This window comes from Heterodontus francisci, chromosome 8 (genome assembly GCF_036365525.1).
Source record: "Heterodontus francisci isolate sHetFra1 chromosome 8, sHetFra1.hap1, whole genome shotgun sequence".
Taxonomy (NCBI): Eukaryota; Metazoa; Chordata; class Chondrichthyes; order Heterodontiformes; family Heterodontidae; genus Heterodontus; species Heterodontus francisci.
In genome coordinates, this window is record NC_090378.1 from 48,502,997 (window position 1) to 48,519,892 (window position 16,896).

Below are 16,896 nucleotides of genomic sequence, written 5' to 3' on the forward strand. Positions count from 1 at the left end.
GCAAATTCTATTTGGTTAGAATTAAGGAACAGAGAAGCTATTTATGCCACTGGATGTATACTATGGGCCACCAAATAGTGGAAAAGAGATACAGGAGCAAATTTGCAGGTGTATTGCAGGAAGATGCAAGAACAAGAACTAGAGTAGTGATTTTTATTGGGGGACTTCAATTATCTGAACTTATATTGGGATAATAACAGTGTAAAGGACAAAGAAGGGTAGGAATTCCTGAAATGTATACAAGAGAATTTTCAGCGTGTTTCCTGCCCAAAGGAGGAAGCAGTGCTGGATCTAGTTCTGGGAAATAAAGATGAGCAAATGGAACATGTTTCAGTCGGAGATCATTTGGGGACCTGTGATCACAATATCACAAAGTTTAGAATAGTTATCGTAAAGGACAATGAACAATCAAATGAAAAAATACTTAACTGGAAGAGAATTAACTTCAGTGAGTTGAATTGGGATCCGGCCCAGCTGGATTGGAATCAAAAATTGGCAGATAATACAGTAATTGAATTATGGAAGACCTTCAAAGAGGAAATGGTGCAGGTACAGAGTAGACACATTCCCATGAGGGGGGAAAGGAAGAGCATCCAAAGCTGAGCTCCATGGATGACTAAAGGGATAGAGGTTAAAATGAGACTGAAGGAGGAGGCATATAGTAAATAATATTCATAACACAGTAGAGAGCCAAGATTAATACAGAAAGTACAGAAGAGGACCTAAAAAAGGAAATGAGGGGCAAAGTGAGAGTATGAGATTAGATCAGCAGCTAACATTAAAAGGGAACCCAAAAGTTTTTCTTATAATCACATAAACAGTAAAAATGATAGTCTAAAGGATGGGTGGGGTCAATTAGGAACCAAAAAGGAAATCTTCTTGTGGAGGCAGAAGATGTGGCATTAATGAATACTTTGCATTGTCTTCATAAGAAAAGAGGATGCAGCCAATGTAGCAGTGACGGAGGAGGCAGTAGCAATATTGAATAGGATACAATTAGACAAAGAGGAGGTACTTAAAAGATCGCAGTTCTCAAGTCGAAAAGTCGCCTGGTCGAGATGAGATGCAGCCTAGGTTACAGACAGAAGGGTAGAAATTGTGGAGGCTCTGGCCACAATCTTTCAATCTTTCTTGAATATGGGGATAGCGGCAGAAGACTACAAGATTGCAAACATTACTTGCCTGTTAAAAAAGGAGGAGGGATCAACCCAACAACTACAGGACAAATCAGCTTAAAGTGAGAAAACTTTTGGAGACAATACGAGACAGAATTAATTAGCATTATGAAAAGTTTGGGCTAATAAACAAAAGTCAGCATAGATCTGTTAAAGGCAAATCGGATTGACTAACTTGATGGAGCACTTTGAAGAAGTAACGGGGAGGGCTGATGAGGGTAACATTGTTGAAGTTGTGTATATGGATTTTCAAAAGGTGTTTCTCAACGTACCACTTAACAGATTTGTTAGCAACATTAAAGCCCATGAAATTAAAGGGACAGTGACAACATGGATACAAAATTGGCTAAGGAACAGAAAGCAGAGAGGTGAATTTTTCAGACTGAAGGGGAGTGTGCAGTGGTGTCTCCCATAAGGGCTGATATTAAGGCCACTGTTTGTTTTAATATACATTAACGGCTTGGATATACAGGGCATAATTTTAAAGTCTGCCGATGACATGAAGCTCAAACACAGTCAACAATGAGGAGTATGGTTACAGATTTCAGGAGGACAGACAGACAGGTGAAGTATGCAAACACATGGCTGATGAAATTTAAAGCAGAGAAGTGTGAAATGATGCATTTGGTCGGAAAAATGGTGAAAGGCAATATAAACCAAATGGTACATTTTGAAGAGGGTGCAAGAAGAGGAACCTGGGGTGTATGTACACAAATCTTCGAAGATGGCAGAACAAGTTGAGAAGGCTGTTAAAGCATTTGGAATCCTTGGCCTTATTAATACTGCGAAAACAAAAGCAAGGAAGTTGTACTAAATCTTTGGAAAACAATGGCTAGCTTTCAGCTGGAGTATTGTGTTCAATTCTGGGCACCACACTTGAGGATATTTGTCAAGACCTTAGAGAGGGTGCAGAAGAGACTTGCTAGAATGAGACCACGGATGGAGGTTTACAGAATCATAGAAATTTACAGCAAGAAAGGAGACCATTTGGCCCATCGTGTCAGTGCCAGCCGACAAGGAGCCATCCTGCCTAATCCCACTTTCCAGTACTTTTTAAATGTTATGAAGGTTTCTGCCTCTACCACCCTTTCAGGCAGTGAGTTATTTAGTTAATTAAATTTAATTACTTTCTTAGTTAACATAGAAGAATTCCCATGTATGCTACAATTTGCTGTGCTTATTAAATGCTAGTGCCACCTACAACTAAGAGTTATACGTTTCTTAATTACACAGGTATGTGTTTTAGCTCTTTGTATTTGTAGATCTTCCCTACCTCTCGGCTGGCTGTTAACACATTGTCCCTTACACTAAGCAATTAGCGGCCTATCAACTTAATAACTTCCTGTGATGTCACAGTTTTTTTTCCCTAGTCAGTTTCTTCAAACTGAGCACGTGCTGGCTCACAGCAGCTGAAGTGGTCCTGCAGGTCCGCTCCGATTCCCAGGTAGGTTAGACCACACACTGATCCCCGGGCTTTATTTATAGATGCTCCACTGCTCCCCACTGCCTCCCGCAGGTCCACTCCGACACCATGTAGGTTAGACCGCACTCCGATCCCCGGGCTTTATTTATAGCTGCTCCGCTACTCCCGACTGTCTCCCACAGGTCCAACTCTTAGGTAGGTTAGAGGATGTATACCAGATCGATTTGACGCATGTTGGGCAGAAGAAGCATGAAGAATTATGCAAAGAAACCTCAAAAGGCCTAGTCTTGAAGACGCTATGGCAACTCATTATTAAAGGATGGCCTGACAGCAGAAGAACATAAGAAATAGGAGCAGGCGTAGGCCATTCAGCCCACTCCACCATTTAATGAGCTCATGGTTGATCTTCTACTTCAACACCATTTTCCTGCACTATCCCCGTAACCCTTGATGTTTTCAATATGTAGAACTATAAGAATGCAAGAGCATACAAGCGGTTCCTGCGGAGTTCAGAACTTTCTGGCCATACCGGGATGAGTTGGGCATTTCTAGAGTGTTATAGTCAAATGCAGGCAGGTAATAATTCTGCAGACGCTTCACCCTAACACCCTCTCACAGTTACATATCAGCATATGGACGTTCAGAAGTCTAGAAAACTTGTGCGCGAGACCATCTACTGGCTGGGTATGAACAGTGGCATTGAGTGAGTGGTAAAGTCACGTGATGTGCGTCAGCAGCACCAACCATGCTAGCATAAAGAGCCACTTCTTCCTTACGACATCCTGTCACATCCTTGGTCAAGGATAGCCACCAAGTTCTTCACACAGGTGACGATTACTTGTTGGTCACCAATTACTACTCTAAATTTCCTGTAATACACCAATTAAGGGACACTTCGGGCACATCAGTTGCCAATACTACCAGGGCAAATTTCAGCTTGTTCGTTCCTTGGAAGAGAGAGTATTGGACAATGGTCTGCAATGTGATGCCAAGCCATTCCAAGACACGTGCAGGGGATGGGGTGTAAAACGTGTCTCTTCTTCACATTACCCTAGGTCAAATGGCCTAGCAGAGAGAATGGTATGTACAGACAAATCATTGATTGTAAAATGTTGTGCAATAAAGCAGTATCTACATATAGCCATGTTACACCCGAGGGCAACACCAATCGACTCAGGACTGCCATCCCCTGCAGAAATCATATTTAGAAGACAGGTTAAGACAACACTTCCAAGTCACCATTTCAGGAAATCCTCCTTGATACAAGGGAAGGAAACAGAAAGCAGGCCAGTTAGCTTAACATCTGTCATATGGAAATGTTACAAGCTATTAAAGACGTTATAGCAGGGCTCTTAGAAAAATTCAAGGTAATCCGACAGAGTCAGCATACATAGTTTTGTGAAAGGGAAATCCTGTCTAACCAGTTTATTGGCGTGCTGTGGATAAAGGGGAACCGGTGGATGTACCGTACTTAGATTTTCAGAAGGCATTTGATAAGGTGCCGCATCAAAGGTGATTGCGGAAAATAAAAGCTCATGGTGTCGGGGCTAACATATTGGAATGGGCAGAATGGCTAGCTAACAGGAAACAGAGCAGGCATAAATAGGTCATTTTCTGGTTGGCAAGATGTAATAAGTAGTGTGCCACACGGATCAGTGTTGGGGCCTCAATCTTTTACAATTTATATAAATGACTTGGATGAAGGGACCAAAGGTATGGTTGCTAAATTTGCTGATGACGCAAAGATAGGTAGGAAAGTAAGTTGTGAAGAGGACAAAGAGGCTACAAAGGGATATAGATAGGTTATGTGAGTGGGCAAAGATGTGGCAAATGGACTGTAATGTGGGAAAATGTGAAATTGTCTATTTTGGCAGGAAGAATAAAAAAGCATATTATCGAAATGGTGTGAGATTGCAGAGCTCTCGGATGCAGAGAGATCCGAGTGCCTGAATCGCAAAAGCTTAGTATGCAAGGTCAGAAAGTAATTGGGAAAGCTAACAGAATGTTACAGTTTATTGCAAGGGGAATTGAATACAAAAATAGGGAGATTATACTCCAGTTATATAGGGTATTGGAGAGACCACATCTGGAGTACTATGTACAGTCTTTGTCTCCTTATTTAAGGAAGGATGTGAATGCGTTGGAGGCAGTTCAGAGGAGGTTTGCTAGACTAATACCTGGAATTGACGGGTTATCTTACGGAAGAAAGGCTGGAAGGCTAGGTTTGTATCTGCTGGAGTTTAGAAGAGTAAGAGACAACTTGATTGAAACATACAAGATCTTGAGGAGTCATGACAGGGTAGAGGTGCAAAGGATGTTTCCTCTTGTGGGACAATCTGGAACTAGGGGTCACTGTTTACAAATAAGGGGCTGCCCATTTCAGACAGATGAGAAGAATTTTTTTCTCTCAGAGGGCCATGAGTCTTTGGAACTCTCTTCCTTAAAAGGTGGTGGAAGCAAGAGTCTAAATATTTTTAAGGCAGAGGTATATAGATTTTTGATAAGCAAGGGGCTGAAAGGTTATTGGGGTAGGCGGGAATGTGGAGTTGAGGCTACAATCAGATGAGCCATGTTCTTGTTGAATGGCGGAGCAGGCTCAAGTGGCCTACTCCTGCTCCTAATTTCATATGTTCGTATCTCATCGTCCACTTGGACGTTCTAGTGGAACATCTTCTCATTTTCTGAGATAAGGTAGGATGCTTAAAGCATTAGGAGGTACCATGAGATTCCCTGACTTGTATTTGACTTCACAGTCATAGCCCTGCACTTTTATCAACAGCTGTTGTAGCTGGGAGGTGCGCCTATGAGCGACTTCTGCCAGATCATTGCTAATGGCTTATGATCTATTTCAACTACAAAACACTTCCCAAAGAGATAAGTATGAAACCTTACGATTCTGAACACCAGTGCTTCTGTTTATCTTTCTATATTGGAATAGTTTGCTTGTGTAGGGGATAAGCTTTCAAATCAAAACTATTGAACATCCGTCCTGCAACAAGCATGCGCCCAGGTCCTTTTATAAGGCATCTACTTTGAGAATGGTATCCTTGTTGGGATCATTGTATTGCAAACATGCATCTGTTGATAATGACTGCTTCAGCAAATCGAGAGCTTGCTGGTGGTCCTCATGCCACATGGAGTTTCCTTTCTGAGGAGTTCCCATAGAATTGAAGACTCCTCGGAGAAATTTGAAATGTAAGGAGCTAAGAAATTGGAAGAGATCGAGACATCTCTACAAGTCTTTTGTCTTGTAGCTTGGCATGGACTGGATATCCTCTATCTTGCTGGGATCCGGTCTAATACCTGTGTCTGAATAAATGGAGCCAAAGAGGTTAGTGTGTTTCGTGTTTAAATGAGAGGCCTTCTTTCCATTAGGGTGTGTAAATTCCTGTCATGTTCTTCTTTTGTGGTGCCCACAACTGAGATATCATCAGAGATACATATACACCATGGCACATTTTCTGTAACGTGATCCATGCTTTGCAGAAATAAATCCTGGCTTACTGATAAGCCAAACAGTAGAGGCAAGAAGCAATATTGTCCAACCGGAATCCTGAAAGTCACCAATTCTTGCGAACTTTCAGAGAGTTGGAGTGACCAGTACCCGTGCTTTGCATATAGTTTCGAAAAAAACCATTGGCCTTTGCGAATTTCAGATTCAGTTCTTCAAATTGAAAAATTCTGTAAGGACATTTCAATGCCGTGTTTAGCCTTCTGGGGTCCAAACAAACCCGGATGGTGCCATCCTTTTTAACTATAGCTGTTTCCGAGCTGCAACAATCTGTGTGTTGAACACGCCTGATGATTCCTTGCCTTTCCATAGTATCCAGCTATTTTCAGCTTGTCCATGACATGGACAGTACATTTCCTTGGCAGATTTATAGAAGGAACCATTCGCCCCTCACGTGTAGGGCAGCTTCTCCTTTGAAACTTCCCACTCTGTCAAAATAGTCTGGGTATATACTTTGTAAATTTTGGATGGACTCGATTGAACCTGTTCTGGTCTCTGGCACGCTACTGATCCATGAATTGTTACAATTTGAAGCTCGCTACATGCTGCCAGGCCTGCAATTGCTGGTCTTTCTGTGTCGACGATGTAGAAAACCTGTTGTGATCAGACCAAGGTGCCATACCTGCACTTCAACTCGAGTACCTATGCAGTTGATCGGTGTACCATTGTATGCATTGAGTCTCGTCTTCATTCTTTGTATCATGGCTTTCCACATTGTCAGGTACATGTCCTTCACTCACTATTCGCACTGCTTCAGAATGTCCTGAGGTGTTAATCCACTGTAGCCCATTATTACTGATAGCTCTTTTATCTTGACCGCTTGTTTTTCGAGCACCAGATCCAAAATACAACTCCATACGTTGTTTAAAGAGTTGAAACTCATGGTGGAGGTCTTGGGTTTTCCAATTCACGAAAGAATTGGACATGGTGCCAAATTCCCAGTTTTAAAAATGCAGCTGGAGCATCCCCCTTTAAATTTCTGCTTTTTTTTTCTTGGGCCTTTCCCTGGAAAGAAAAAAACCTGCAGGTCTACTGTGTCTGCAGCGTCGAGCTTTAGCATCGCCCAGAATGTCTGCCTGCAGCGTGGGCTTTTTGCCTGCGATTGGGGAGGCCCCGCCCACAAAGTGCTAAAAGCGGGAAATCTGCAGCCTTGATGAGAACCGACCTTGCTCGCTATTTCAGAGCAGAATTCCACTAGATTTCTGTTTCTTTCCAGACACCGTTGATCTAAACAGCCCCCTTCGTGTACTCACTGTGTCGTGAGCACCCACTTTATGCAAGGTCATTGAACTTGCCCATGCCGAATCGCCACCACCTGACAAAAGGTTGCGCTGCCTTGTCCATGCTGGACTACAACGAGAGAGATCGCTGGTCTCGATGTCCTGCCCGAGATCGCTGGTCCCCGTGAGTACCATTCCTGAGCCTCTCTATATTAGTGTTACCTCGGAGCTGTAATCTTCCCTGTGCGTCGCCATCACCACGTTGCAAATGGTGTTCTGCTTCAGCGACCACATGCTGCCACGATGTCGAAGAGGGTGCGATTGAAAGTCAAAAAATCTTCAGAAACTATACACTGTCACCGATACCACCACTGTCACCATACTGCATTATTACTTTTATGTAGCACTAAGGTACCAAACAATCTTAAGTTGAGTGTTCATAAACTGTAGATTCTTTATTTGTAGTGCAACACGTTTACAAGAGAGCTGTTTTACACGTGTGACTAGGTGTTTTGCTCAACTCCAACTGAATGACATCACTTCCTGTGATGCTGTGTGGCATATTTACATTATTAATGCAATATCACAACAAACCATACAGCCAATTTTTGTATTGTCTGCAAACTTCTTAATCATACTCCCTACATTCAAGTCCAAATCATTGATATGTACCACAAAAAGCAAGAGACCTAGTACTGAACCCTGCGGCACTCCAGCGAAAACAGTTGGAAACCCATTGACCACTACAGTTTGCTTCCTACCTCTGAGCCAATTTTGGATCCAACTTGCCACTTTATCTTCAAACCCACATGCTTTTACTTTCATGACCAGTCTGCCATGTGGGACCTTATCAAAAACCTTACTAAAATCCATACATACTTCATCAAATAAACTACCCTTATCGACCCTCCTTGTTACCTCCCCAAAAAATTCAATCACATTAGTCAGACATGATCTTCCCTTATCAAATCCATGCTGACTGTCTTTGATTAATCCGTGTCTTTCTAAATGAAGACTTGCCCTGCCCTTCAGATTTTCTTCCTATAATTTTCCCAACACTAAGGTTAGGCTGACTAGCCTGTAATTACTCAGTTTATCCTTTTCTCCCTTTTTAAACAAAGGTACTGCGTTAGCTGTCCTCTGGCACCACACTTTTAGCCGAAGAGGATTGGAAAATGATGGCCAGAGCCTCCGCTGTTTCTTCTCTTGCTCCCCTTATCAGCTTAGGATATATTTCATCTGGGCCTAGGAATTTATCCACTTTCAAAGATGTTAAACCCCTTAATACTTCCTCTCTCACTATGCTAATTTCATCTAATATTTCACACTTCTCCTCTCTGATTGCAATGTCCCCTCTCTTTTGTGAAAACGGATGTAAAATGTTCATTAAGAACCATAGCAATGTCGCCCGCCTCCACTCACAGTTACCCTTACGGCTCGTAATAGGCCCTATGCTTTCTTTAGTTATCCTCTTGCTCTTTATGTATTTATAAAAAAACTTTGTGTTTTCTTTGATTTTATTTGACAATATTTTTTCATGCTTTCTCTTTGCTTTCCTAATTTCCTTGTTAATTTCACTCCTACACTTTTTATACTCCTCTAGGTTTTCTGCAGTATTGAGTCTTCTGTATCTGTCATAAGCTTCCCTTTTTTCCCTTTATCCTCTCTTTTAAGTCCCTTGACATTTGGGGGCTCTGGATTTGTTCATCCTACCCTTTTTCTTTAAGGGAACATACTTGCTCTGAACCCTCACTATCTCTTCCTTAGATGCTTCCCACGGATCTGGCACTGATTTAGCTTCAAGTAGCTGTTTCCAGTCCACTTTAACAAAATCATATCTCATTTTAGTAAAATTTGCTGTTCCCCAATTGAAAACTTTTATTCCTATCTTTGTCATTTTCCATAACTAAATCTAACTGAATTACAATCACTTCCACCAAAGTGCTCCCCAATTGATACCCCTTCAACCTGCCCAACCTCATTCCCTAAATCAAGTCCAGAACCACCTCCCTCTCTTGTTAGGCTTGCTACCCAAAAAGGTTCTCCTGAATGCATTTTAATAATTCTGCTCCCTTTGTGCCTTTCACACTAGCTCTATCCCAGTTAATAGGTAATTGAACTCCCCCTCTATTACTGCCCTATAGTTTTTAAACATCTGAGAGATTTGGCTGAATATTTGCCCTTCTCTCGCCCTTTACTGTTTGGGGTTTATAGCATACCCCCAGTAGTATGATTGCCCCTTTTTTGTTCTTTAGTTCAGCTGATATGACCTCAGTTATGTGGACAGACTGGAGAAGCTGGGTTGTTCTTCTCACAGAAGGTTAAGAGGAGATTTGACAGAGGTGTTCAAAATCATGAATAGTTTCAATAAAGTAAGGAGAAACTGTTTCCAGTGGCAGAAAGATCAGAAACCAGAGGACATAGATTTAAGGTGGATTAGCAAAAGAACCAGAAGTGACATGAGGAAGCATTTTTTTTTTAAATAAACAGAGCAAGTTGTGATCTGGAATGCACTGCACAGAAAAGTGGTTGAAGCAAATTCAATAGGAACATTCAAAAGGAAATTGGATAAATAACTGAAGGGTAAAAAAAAATTACAAGGCTACAGGGATAGAGCAAGATAGTGGGGCTAATTGGATAGTACTACCAAAGAATCAGCACAGGCACAATAGCCCGAATGGCCTCCTTCTGTGCTGCGTCATTCAATGATTCTAAATGGCGTAGTCAAAGATATTCAAGTTAGCTAGTTAGAATGTAACAACAAAGCATACTTTATGAAAAGATAGAAATTCCAGTGTGAAGAACCCATAACAACGTACGATCCCATAAACTTTAAAAAAATTGCATATACACTTAAATTTTAAAAGATGTGACCAACCATGGAGTTGGATAAATATCTGCAGTGCAGTATGTATAACACACTCCTAATGAATCACAAAATGACATTAAAAAAGGCAACTATTTAAAGCTGTAATGTCAAAAACAGTTATAAACCCTTAGATCAAAGTGTCACTTTATAATCATTTCTCTGACTAACATTTATTTAATGTTGCCTATGCTGAAAAAAGATGAAGACCTGATTCTAGACTCGAAAGGCTACACTGACCTGCTCTACTGAATAAAAATGCTTGCCAATTTGGTTGAAAGATCAAACAAATTTTCAGTGTAAATCCCTACCTTCTAACATGTATTTTACATTCGGAGCCAAAAAACACACTCGTCATCAGGAAGGTCGCATGTTAATTTCAATACAGGTAAGAGAACTGAATTCACTCCACTTTCTCTTTCATTGCTGTATTCCCCAATATAGTCAGCAACTTGTATTCATATACAGTAACACCTTTAAAGTAGAAAAAAAAGTCACAAACTGATTCACAGAAGCTTACCATAGTCTTGTACTAATTCCTCCTCAGTTGCAGCTCTTCTTGTATCTAAAATAAGTTTGATGTTGACAATTACGGTCACAAGTAAAAACAGCAGTGCAGCCGTCTGAAAAACAGGAAACGCCTGTTCAATCTAGTGAACAGAATCAGAAAAGGGAAAACAGTGTCCTAAACAGTTCAGTGGGAGAGATTTTAGTTACAAGAATAACCAACAATGAACCACTAAAACAAATGTATTCCATGGGTTTTAAAGACAATTAAATCAAGCAAAAAATAGATTACTATAAATGTCCCAATAGTAAATAGGTAGAGTCTTAAGAGATCACACTAAGAAATCAAGAGATTTAACTACCAAGGGTGACTCAGTGCCAGTCTTAAATCAAGTGTGCCAATGTAATCCCAAAAAGAACATGCTTCCATTCACCCCATAGATAACTGGTCATTAATCAACTTATACAGCAGACTATACATGTGTTTTTACATCAGGCCAAGTTAGCTTGGTAACAGAACATTCAGACATCGACCTGAAACGTTAAGCTGAATTTTACCATTGGCTTCAGGACCTCAATGTCGGGACCAAACAGGGTCCTGAGCCTGTGCTTGCCGAGAGAGTGACCGGCTCAGCGATTTTACCAGAGGCAGCCTCTTAATTAGCCGCCCTCTGAGCTCACTATCCAATTAAGAAGGGCGCTGGCTCCTGATGCTGCCAGCCCAATCAGAGTCCCACCGGGAGAGGTGGGCACTGCTGAGGTGGCTCGGAGAGCTCACAGAGATATGTGTCAGCAAGGTTCTGGACGGCCGAAGGCGGAAGGCTGCACTGACTGAAGGGGAAACCCCCCCAGGGAGACTGTCTGGGTTACGAGGCTGCCTTTCCTGTCTGCAGCACCTTCTTTGGGTCACGGAGCCTCTGGCTCTGATGGCTTCCTGGGCTGTTGCAGGGAGGCCACCTCCATGAAGCTGGCAGCCTTCCTACTCAGTGGGGGGCACACTGCCACTAGCAAAATGCTAGCAGCCCCGTGAAAGGACCTAAATTATGTAAATTGACTGCTGCCTGCCTCTGTGGAGCAGGCAGTCGACCTGCACCCATGGCCACCTCCTGCGAAACTTCCCCAGTGGCCAGACAGCATGGGGAGCTGTCCTGATGTGGCTCCCCACTACTTTACCACCCCCCCTCCCCCCCTCTGCTTCTGACACCCGGGAGGTGGTAAAATTCAGGGCGTGAACTCTGTTTCTTTCTCCACAGATGCTGCCAGTCCTGCTGAGTACGTTCTGCTTTTATTTTTGATTTCCAGCATCTACAATATATTGCTTTTGCAATTATCAGCTGTAACCTGGAGTACTGCTGACATACCAAACTCAGGTATCAGTGCAGATTTAACTACTAAGGGTGACTCAGTGCCAGTCTTAAATCAAGTGTGCCAATGTAACCCCAAAAAGAACACGCTTCCATTCACCCCATAGATAACTGGTCATTAATCAACTTATACGGCAGAAACCTTGAACTGGATGTGAGCTGCACAACCCAGCATGAAATCTGAACACAAACCACTACACCCCCACACTACTAGACTAGACACACACACAAACCACAACTTGTAATTATATAACATCTTTAACGGAGTAAAGCGTCCCAAGGGTCTCCACCGGAGCATTAACGAACAAACTCTGACACTGAGCCACATAAGGCAATATTAGGGCAGATGATCAAAAGCTTGTTCAAAAAGGCACATTTTAAGTAGTGTCTTAAAAGGACGAAAAAGAGGCAGAGAGGTTTAGGGAGGGAATTCCAGAGCTTAAGACCTTGGCTGAAGGCAAGGCCACCAATGGTGGAGTGATTAAAATCAGTGATGCCCAAGGGACTAGAATTAGAACAGCGCAGATATTTTGGAAGCTTACAGGGTTCGCAGATATTAAAGATAGGGAGGATGAGGCCATTGGGGAATTTGAAAACAAGGATGTGAATTTTAAAATCGAGGCGTTGCTTAACCAGCAGCCAATGTAGGTCAGCAAGCTCAGGGTAATAGGTGAACAGGACTTAGTGCGAGTTAATACAGGGGCAGCAAAGTTTTGGATGACTTCAAGTTTATAAAGGGTAGAACGTGGGAGGACAGCCAAGACTGCATTGGAATCATCCAGAGATAAAGGAACAGATGAGGGTTTTGGCAGATTAGCTGAGGCAAAGTTGGTATCAGGCAATGTTACATAGATGGAAATAGGGGATCTTAATGATGTGTGGTTGAAAGCTCATCTCAGGATCAAATATGACACCAACATTGCAAACAGTCTGAGTCAGCCTCACATAGTTACCAGGGAGAGGGATGGAGTAGTTGGTGAGGGAACAGAGTTTGTGGTGGAGACCAAAAATAATGGCTTCAGTCTTCCTAACGTTTAGTTGGAAGAAATTTCTACTCTTCTAGTACATAATGTCAGACAAGCAGTTTAACAACTTAGAGACAGTGGAGGAGTCGAAAGTAGTAGTAGTGAGGTAAAGCTAGGTGTCATCAATGTAAATAGAAAGACAGACTTGCATTTATATAGTGCCTTTCATAACCACAGGATGTTCAAGTGTGGAACAGCCAATGAAGTACTTTTGAAGTGTAGTCATTGTTGTAATGTAGGAAATGTAGCAGCCAATTGCACACATCAAACTCCCACAAACAGCAATGTCACAATGAGCAGTTAAACTGTTTTGTGGTATTGATTGAGGGATAAATATTAGCCACAACACCAGGGATAACTTCCCAGCTCTTCTTCAAAAAGCGGTGCAATGGGATCTTTTACACGCACCTAAGGGGGCAAATGGGGCCTCAGTTTAGTGTCTTATCCGAAAGAAGGCACCTCCAACAGTACAGCACTGGCTTGGTACTGCGCTGGAGCATCAGCCTAGACTTCGTCCTTAAGTCCTGGACTCAGGCGAGAATTTTGGATAGTTAGAAGCTTTTTCCCAGGGTGGAAGAGTCAGTTACTAGGGGACATAGGTTTAAGGTGCGGGGGGCAAAGTTTAGAGGGGACGTGCGAGGCAAGTTCTTTACACAGAGGGTGGTGAGTGTCTGGAACTTGCTGCCGGGAGAGGTGGTGGAAGCAGGTACGATAGCGACGTTTAAGAGGCATCTTGACAAATACATGAATAGGATGGGAACAGAGGGATACGGTCCCCGGAAGTGCAGAAGGTTTTAGTTTAGGCAGGCATCAAGATCGGCGCAGGCTTGGAGAGCCGAATGGCCTGTTCCGGTGCTGTACTGTTCTTTGTTCTTAATACTAGCGTAAGCCACAGTTGGAAGAGGACATAAAGAGGCGGCAAAGGGATATAGATAGGTTAAGCGAGTGGGCAAAGATGTGGCAGATGGAGTATAATGTGAGAAAGTGTGAATTTGTCCACTTCGGCCAGAAGAACAGAAAAGCAACATATTATTTAAATGGAGAGAGATTGCAGAACCCTGAGATGCAGAGGGATCTGGGTCAAACACAAAAAGTTAGTATGCAGGTACAGCAAGTGATTAAGAAGGCAAATGCAATGTTGTTGTTTATTGCAAGGGGAATGGAATATAAAAGTAGAGATGCTTTGCTACAGTTGTACCGGACATCGGTGAGACCACATCTAGAGAATTGTGTACAGTTTTGTTCTCCTTACTTAAAGGATAAAATTGCATTGGAAGCAGTTCAGAGAAGGTTCACTCGACTGATTCCTGGGATTAGAGGGTCTTATGAGGAAAGGTTGGACAGGTTGGGTCTGTATTGGAGTTTAGAAGGATGAGAGGCAATCTGATTGAAACATAAGATCCTGAGGAAACTTGACAGGATGGATGTGGAAAGGATGCTTCCCCTTGTGGGAGACTAAAACTAGGGGGCACAGTTTAAAAATAAGCAGTCTCCCATGTAGGAGAGAGATAAGAAGAAATGTTTTCTCTCAGAGACTCGTGAGTCTGTTGAGCTCTCTTCCCCAGAGAGCAGTGGAGGTAGGGTCATTGAATGTTTTTAAGGCAAAAGTAGACAGATTTTTGACAAACAAGGAAGTCAAAAGGTATCAGGGATGGACAGGAAAGTGGAGTTGAGTGCAGAAACAGATCAGCCATGATCTTAAAGAATGGCAGAGCAGGCTCGAAGGGCTGAATGGCACGTGGCCTGTGACAACTAACACTATGTTGTCATGTTGCTGCTGATGGGTAGCGTGTAGATGTGAAATAGGAGGAGGCCCAAGGATAAATCCTTGGAGCCCACCAGTGGCAACAGTGCAAGAGCAGGAAGAGAAGCCATTACAAGTGATACTCTGGATATAATTAGATTGATAATAATGGAACCAGGTGAGAGCAGTCCCACCCAGCTGGATGATAGTCGAGTGGCATTAGAGGAGGATGGTGTGGTCAACTGTTTCAAAGGCTGCAGACAGGTCGAGAAGAATGAGGGAAAGTTTACCTTTGTTACAGCCACATAGGATGGCATTTGTGACTGATATGCATCAACTAGAAACACACACAGGTATATTCACCAACCCCACTCCTACCCAAAATCCAGTGGTTGTAGCACTGGCCACAGCCCAATCCCCAGAGGCACCGAAGCCTCCTCACCTGGCACAACCTCCTCACTGACCGTTGCCCCGTTAACCTGTACTTCCAGGCAATAAACCAGCTCCTGTGCCGCCGCGGGACGAAGGGTTTGGCCCGCGGGTTCGGCTTCCATTCGTCCATCACCAGGGGAGGGGGAAGCAGCAACTCTCAGCCCGCGGTCTCACCATAGAAACTCTCCCGCCGCCGGGGCAAGCCCCTACCCCGCGACCACCGCCACTCGCAGCCAGCTAACCAGCACAGCCCACCCTTCACTCTCCTCCGCAAATCATTACCAAACCCCCGGACCGCGCTCTAGCTGCGGTCGGGCCCGGACCACGACCCCCAGTGAGAACCCACCCCGGAGCTTTCACTTCCGGGTCCCGGCTCGAGATAGATCATATTCACAACCGCCATCTTGAATCCTGCGCCCTCTGCCGTTTGAGTTGCTCGATAAAATTTGATAGAGGTTCACATAACCGCAAAACAAAATTAACAAATTCTTGTTGCAGAAAAATTAAGACAATATGTCTGTGTTTGATTAAATGAATGTTTTGGATGAATTGGATTTTTCTCCATGCATTTACCTTATTCAAGGTACTTTGCCCGTTTGCAAGTTTGTTTGCTCCACTCCCCGGTTTTCTTACATGTTCACTTCTGAAATTATTAAATTATGTCTTTTTTAACGAGACCTATCGGTGGGATCCATACTATTTCAATTCTAAAAATACATTTCGAGCAGTTTGGCACAGTTGCTATTCTGTTAGATCACATGCAACATGGGCGGACTGGTGGATACTATTTATTTGTTCAAATCCACCTATAGCCTAACTTTATTTCACCAACTATTCTTGGGAGAATATGCTCCCCATGCCATCTTGGATTTTAGAATATCTATGTCAATATCAAAATTTGGAAATGATGCTAAGTTCGCTAACACGGAGAAAAAATATTACGTAATACAGGACGATATTAGAAAACTTGCAACAAAAACAAGAAATGCTGGAGTCACTCAGCAGGTCTGGCAGCATCTGTGGAAAGAGAAGCAGAGTTAACGTTTCGGGTCAGTGACCCTTCTTCGGAACTGCTTTTGCTTTTATTTTAGAAAACTTGCAGACTGGACAGGTAAATGATAAATGAAGTTTAACATAGATAAAGGTGAGGTGATGCACTTCAGTAAAGAAAAAATAGAAACATCACCTATACCTTAGAAAATAAGAAATTGAATAGGGTGGAAGAGCAAATGGATCTAGGGATGCAGGTGAACAAATTATTAAAAGCAGTATCAGAGGCCAGCAAAGCAATAAAAATGTTAACAAAGCATTGAGATTTATTTCTAGGGAGTTAGAATTCAAAAGTAGTGAAATTATGTTAAACTTGTATAGGACCCTGGTCAGGCCCCACTATGAGTACTCTGCATAGTTCTGGTCTCCATAATATAAAAAGGACATAGAAGCACTGGAAAAAAGTGCTAAAAAGGTTTGCAAGGATGGTACCAGAACTGAGAAATTACAGTTATCAGGAAAGAGTGAACAGTTGGGACTTTTTTCTTTAGAAAAGAAAAAAACTTCAAAGTGACCTGAAAGAGGTCTTGAAAATTATGAATTGGTTGGATAGAGTGGATATGGAGAGAATGTTTTCAC

General features: G+C 42.6%; 1 protein-coding gene across 3 annotated transcripts in view; it reads right to left on the reverse strand.

Annotated features, from left to right (window-relative positions):
* Positions 1-15,617, reverse strand: part of pomgnt1 (protein O-linked mannose N-acetylglucosaminyltransferase 1 (beta 1,2-)) — a 57,026-nt gene extending 41,409 nt beyond the window's left edge. For 2 of the 3 annotated variants that reach the window (XM_068037097.1, XM_068037096.1), the window contains exons 1-2: positions 15,278-15,617; positions 10,716-10,818 (exon numbers count right to left, since the gene is read on the reverse strand). In XM_068037097.1, coding sequence (XP_067893198.1) covers positions 10,716-10,818; positions 15,278-15,397 — 223 coding nt within the window. In that variant the 5' untranslated portion in view covers positions 15,398-15,617. The remainder of the gene's footprint in view (positions 1-10,715; positions 10,819-15,277) is intronic. The other variant, XM_068037098.1, reaches the window with a different exon arrangement.
* Between the last annotated feature and the right edge of the window lie 1,279 nt (positions 15,618-16,896).